The sequence below is a fragment of the Wolffia australiana genome, chromosome 7 (assembly GCF_029677425.1).
Source record: "Wolffia australiana isolate 7733 chromosome 7, ASM2967742v1".
Lineage (NCBI taxonomy): Eukaryota > Viridiplantae > Streptophyta > Magnoliopsida > Alismatales > Araceae > Wolffia > Wolffia australiana.
This window is the reverse complement of record NC_135841.1, coordinates 9377429-9383520: the sequence shown is the minus strand read 5'-3', so window position 1 is coordinate 9383520 and position 6092 is coordinate 9377429. Positions and strand designations below refer to the sequence as shown.

The following is a 6092-nucleotide window of genomic DNA, read 5'->3' as shown; positions in this document are numbered from 1 at the left end:
AATTGCAAAATCAATTCATTTTTGAATTAATTAATTCAAATTGGATTAAAATTCTCATTTGTTGCCTCCCTGTGGTTCGACCCCTTACTTGCTCTATATTTGTATTTAGTGATTAAGGGAAATTATAAATTTTACTTTATAAGTCTAAATCCAAAATCAACGACATTTTTACGTGCATTTTTAGGCTTATCAGTTTTGCGAGATGGTTTCTCTTGACGTGACTTCGACCTTCGTGATTGATGTCATGGTCTTCCACGTATTCATCATCTTCTTCTATCATTCTTCCACTGCCCCATCTATCGGGTTACGATTATCTCCATTGCTAACCAAAAAGCATCAATAGAAAAGAAAAATAGATATGAGGGTCACGTCCCATTTAAAATTCAAAAAATACAGATCCAAATTTGTGAGAAAGATGAGTGAACAATCATCCAAGACACAGTAATGATATAGTAGTCTTGACACTGGATGGAGGATTAGTCTTCCACCGGAAGGCTAGAGGAGTCTCGCATCTAGCTCGCGGTTTTCTTCCATCTTCATCATTGTCCATAAACATTGGATGGCCAAATGTAATTCATTGTCCATAACAAATAATACATTATACTCAATGTGTAAATAAATGAATAGTTAAATACACCAGTCAAGGAATAATAATAGAGTATATGTCATTAGATGAAGACAAAAAACTGAGTTCTATCTGGTGGGTGCATCCACACGAATGGCAAATAGCTCATCATCATCATCACCGTCACCTTCTCTTTCGCTCTCAAATCTTCATTGCTGCACCATGACTTCAACATCATCAAAACTTTGACGCTCTTTGCTATGAGCCTGGATCGCATGTAGTTGATTACACGACGCCCTTCTAAGAATAGACGCTCACACGCAGCACTCGTCGGTTGAACTGCGAGAAATTCCTTTGCCACCAATGCTAATGCAGGGTAAGAAATCTGACCTATTATGGAGATAAAAGCAATTAGAAGTTCAATAAGGCAAGTAAGAGATTTTGAATCTAGCAATGCACTTTATATGATACCCGTCGTCTTCCACCAATGCAACACTTCCGTACCGAATGCTGGGGGGGCCGTCGTGTATACGTCGAGCTCTTTAATCGGATCAACTCTTTGTGGTAGCTCAGATGGATCTAGTGTTCTTGGAGCTCCATTTGTAGGAAATCATTCCTCATTGATAGAGCAGATAGTTCGGTGGACTGATTCCCAAGGTTTTTGGATACTGAATATGAATCCATGATAGTGCGGATGGTAGAAAACCTTGTTCTTAGCCTGTGGATCAATCAAACAAAGCTTCATATATGGATGAAGTAGAAACCCTTTCGATCAAAGATGTTCGCCACCGGTCATTGGTTAGAAGAACTGCCTTCTTTTGCCTTCAACTCATTATACTCTTTATGGTGCACATTTTGCAAATTTTGCCATAGGATCGTACTGCAACTATACATATTTAGCTCTACTGTCACATCACGACCCCAATTATGTGCCCCACAGACATTGCATGCAAAAACCTTTGGTGCAACCTCTGTGAAGTGTATCTGTGCATAATTCTTTATCTTGGTCTTCTTTTTACTTTGGCCAATACTCCCCTCGGATGATGTAGAGCTTTCATTGGCACCAGAAGCATGAGAGAGAGGAGCTTTAGGCATACTAAATTACAATTGAAAATATAATTTTTTCTGATAATTCATTCAATATCAAACTATTTTGAGACAAGGTTTGAAGTGCAACTATAATGTATAAATATTAAAGCACAGTCGTACTGAGATGTTAAATCAACAAATGACAAAAGCACAATGATAAATAATGATAAGAGGTTCCTCTTCTTTAGAGTAAAATCTCCTCAACCTGTTCTTTTCCTTCACCGGGTAGATATAGAAGCAAAATAAATGAAATATATGACAATAACTAACAAAAAGATTCTCCCTTCGTGTCTCATTTTTCACACATCTACACAACTTATAAAATACCTCCGAAGAAAATTCAAGAATTGCTCCTATCATTACGGTGAGGACAGAAAACCCAGTGGAGAGCTTTTTTAATAAATATGCCAAGATGACAGTACAGATGCTGCAAAAAACAGAACGACACCAGCACAATGATAAATAACAATAAGAGATCCCAGTATTAGGAGAACCAAAGGATTAAAGTTAGATAAGCTCTTAGTAAGGAGCTTGTGTTTGTGCATGCATTAATGTTCTAGTAATTTTTCAAAGATGGAATCTGCGAATTAGATGATAAAAAGATTCAAAGCTCCAAGTTTAACTCTTTAGCCAATCAAGTGAGCAACAGCCATAACTTTATATGGTTGGGGAAAAATAACTACTAAGTGGAACTTAATAGCAAGCCTAGTGCACTACTATCTCTTCAAGGAAGAGACCATAACCAGTATCCACTATCGACTAAATTACACAATCCACTTGGCAAAATTACTCAGAATATAATAATTAAAAATATGATGCATACTTTAAATCATTGAAAATCCAAAATTCTTGAAAACCAAAAACCAAAAAACATCTGATAAGGAATACTCTTCTATCTTTGAGCAAATGGGGCTTGATAAGGAATTCTGCATTGCAGAGTAACAAACTATTAATTCGAGGAGCCCACTTTGACACTGATTTTTTTTCCTATTTTCACAATGGCAAGTACAAAAAGGTCCTGATCATCTTAAACATCTAATTTTTAACCAAAAAAAGAAAATTGAGTTTTAGAAACTAATCAACTTAAACATCTAATAAGGAATGCCCTTCGGGGTAGAGGATCATATCAGTGGACCAGTCAGGGTAGGACAAGGGTCAGGTACAATAACCTGCCCATCCAAATGGCCAGACTAATGGACCAGTCCACTAGGGGTCCAGTTTACTTTCGTTCCGGCTGATCAGTATACCCCATCCCAACCCTGGACGTTCATAATCCTAATAATGACATCTGATGATTTTATTCTTTGAGTGGCTTGCCAGAACCAGATCGATCACAACAAAAAATGTATGAGTTAGACATGAAAATAAGCATGTAGTCAGAATTTTAAAAAATGTTGTTACCAGCATCATGAAAACAATAGAAAGTTATGGTAAAGTGAAAAAGGATATTCAGGATACAGAATAACAAACACAGAATAATGCTGAAAGAAATTTAGCCAAAATTAAAAGGCTGAGAACCAAGAAACAAAAGATAAAAAAATAAATCCTTTTTGTGCATTTTCTTGAGAAACTAGGGGTTTACAAACCTGAAGAAGTGCCAGAGCGTTACATACTCGGTTTGAAGCAGTAGGTCTAAGCGTTGGCAGTGAAAGAACATGATATATCGAGACTATCTCCTGTAATACCATGAATTTGCTTATCACATCAAGGGACACACCAAAATATTCCATATATATCTGAGCATGAAGTAATAAAGACAGTAGAAATCAACTTTTAGGATAGACGTACTTTCTGATTATATACCCATCTTATACCATGTTAGTTCTACGACCCCACTATGATCATTTGGTCATCTCCCCCTTCAATATGTAATTCTCTTTAGCAAGGGCAACTCTCCCATTTGGAGACCAGCCAAGACGTACCAATGATAACTGCCAATAAATCTCTTTGGAGGATACACTAATTTGATCAAATGTAGAGTATAAAAGGATTTAAGAACAAGGTATATCCTCAATGAAATTATAAGGCTCTAAAGGATTTCTTTGCCATTTTTTCTCCAAGAGAATCATACTAATCACAACATAAAGATAGTAACATTTGTAAAAAAATAATCAAGATTTAATACAACTTGATGCGGAAAGAGAAATACCTGCAGCAGAGCCGCAATAGTTCCAAACGAGTTCCAAAGTAGTGGGGCTAGATCTTGAAATATCTCCCTTTTCTGTAACCAAAAATAAGTTAAGGTATAAGAAGGGAAAAAGTGCGACATTTCAAATTCAAAGTTGATAAAGTTAAGAGAATGTTCTACAAAAACATGACATTTTTCCCAAAAAACCAGGGGTTGTATAAGTGGACCAGTCGCAGTAATCACATCAACAAAAAAGAACCATGTCATCTGTGGTTGAAACAGTGCGCGATTACAAGACAAAAAATATATATATGCAAATTGATACAAAGGTAGATAGGTAGAAATGTGGAAGTAGATATGTAGACCAATACAGAGGTGGATATATATATATATATATATATATAAATGTGGAAAGGTAGATAGATAAGTAGATTTATGCAGAGGTAGATAGATAAATAAATGGAAATATAGATAGATCTATAGATTGATGGATGTATAGATAGATAGTTGGAAAGATAGATACATTTGTAGATTGATATAGAGGTTGATAGATAAAGAGATTGTTTATCTATATATCCACCTCTGTATCGGTCTGCATATCTACTTCCACATTTCTATCTATATTTCCATTTATTTATCTATCTACCTCTGCATCAATCTACTTATCTATCTACCTTTCCACATTTTTATCTATATATCCACCTCTGTATAGCCCATCTCGGGTATTCCTTCCCCACCCGGAGATTTTCGTTTTCTTAGTTATTTGATTTCATTGTCGGAGCTTCATCTTCAATCTCATTTTCTGATAGATGGCGACGAGGAAGCTACCCTGAGGAAGAGCCGCTCAAGTAACTGCAAATGCCAAGAGTTATTGATGATTTTCTCTGTTATGAAGATCTATGGGTGGAGTCGAGCCGCATGGTTGAGTTGGAGCGGCAAAATTCAAACTGGATTTCAAGCAAAATGGATGAACTCCATGAAATCATCGCCAAGCTCCGCCTCCTCGTTCTTGACATGCTTTTGCAAGAATAAGTAGTCTCGCTCATAAAAGCTGCAACTTCAGTTTGTCTTGCATCTTTCAAAGCTCTGGCTTGAAGAAGATGAACTGAAGTTTCTGTACTCGCAAAGAGAATGATAGATTGATTACGAGTTATCAATCCCTGTGCTCAGCATTTAATGAAACCGAGCAGCAAAATTTCAAACTTCGTTCCAAGGAAATTGAAGGAACTCCTTGATTCTCAACAATCTATCTATATGTCTATCTTTTTTTCTGGGTTCGTTGAAGATATTCACTTGGTCCGGAATGTCTTCAAGAAGAAAAAGGGAAAAAAATTCCAGAATCCACCGTTTGAGCAATGCTTTGCTTGTCTATGAAAGCAATGAACGATTCGAAATAGAGATGAACAAAACTAGTAAGAATCTGTTTAGTGGAGATGGAAGAGGCAACGTACTCTCGAGCTTTAATTTCAAGGGTTGACATCACGAGGCCAGGCTTGGCGATGCATAGAAATGAATCAATTGACATAGCAGAGAAAGCACGCAAGCCCCACCTTAAACCTCTCCCTCTCTCTCTTCTCTCTCTCTCTCTCTTCCCTCGAAGGGAGTAGGGAAGGGAAAAAATCAAGAGGAGTTTTTTAAAATCATTTCTAAAAAATTCACACAATTTGCACAATCCAAACTACACGCGGGTCTAAAAAATTAATACGATGCATGTTATCATAATATAAAATATTTCCAATATGGAATCAGCAAATTGTAGGATAGGGATAAATTTTTTCTTGGTAAAATTCATGGTAAATAATTTTTTGATGTTACCAGAATATCCAAATTAAGCTCAGTGATAGTGCTTTTGCAATCATCTTCAGGAATCTTTAATGTTTTATCTTCAAAATTTATACATAATTGTATATATATAATTAACACTAAATATTTGAGATCATGTCTTTTTCTAGGAATGTATTGATTACATCATATTTAGTACTCATTTTCCTATCTGTTGATGGTAAAACAGCTATCTCTTGATTTTTTCTTGTAAGTATTATCAAAATAGAGTTACAAAAATAAATTTCTAATTCCTAAATTTTCTTATTGATGGTGTTATGAATTTTTATATCATCACTTTATGAATATGATAATTTATGAATGCTTAGTCATGAAATGTTTTTGTTATTTCATCTCAAACATGCACTTAATTTATACGCGTGAATATTTTTTTTTTATTTCCTTCAATTAGTTAAGGTACGCATTTTGAAATATGGTATTATTCAAGCATTAACAATATGGTATCACCTTGAACTATTTCATAAGTTA

General features: G+C 35.5%; 1 protein-coding gene across 5 annotated transcripts; it reads right to left on the bottom strand.

The window, feature by feature from the left end:
* Positions 1 to 560: 560 nt before the first annotated feature.
* Positions 561 to 5370, bottom strand: LOC144706087 (uncharacterized). 5 transcript variants are annotated; one of them, XR_013582170.1, is made up of 6 exons: positions 5234 to 5368; positions 4611 to 4896; positions 3804 to 3870; positions 3241 to 3330; positions 1037 to 2081; positions 561 to 955 (listed from the first exon to the last, which is right to left on the bottom strand). XR_013582170.1 is itself a non-coding variant. In XM_078578979.1 (6 exons), exons 1-4 carry the CDS (start codon positions 5305 to 5307, stop codon positions 1995 to 1997), a joined length of 318 nt encoding a protein of 105 aa, XP_078435105.1. In that variant the 5' UTR covers positions 5308 to 5370; the 3' UTR covers positions 561 to 955; positions 1037 to 1616; positions 1982 to 1994. The 5 variants fall into 5 exon arrangements, 3 of the variants coding, with proteins under 3 accessions (XP_078435105.1, XP_078435106.1, XP_078435104.1); XM_078578979.1 differs by lacking the exon at positions 4611 to 4896 and having other exon boundaries at positions 1037 to 1616; positions 1982 to 2081; positions 5234 to 5370; XM_078578980.1 differs by lacking the exon at positions 4611 to 4896 and having other exon boundaries at positions 1037 to 1283; positions 1982 to 2081; positions 5234 to 5370.
* Positions 5371 to 6092: the final 722 nt, after the last annotated feature.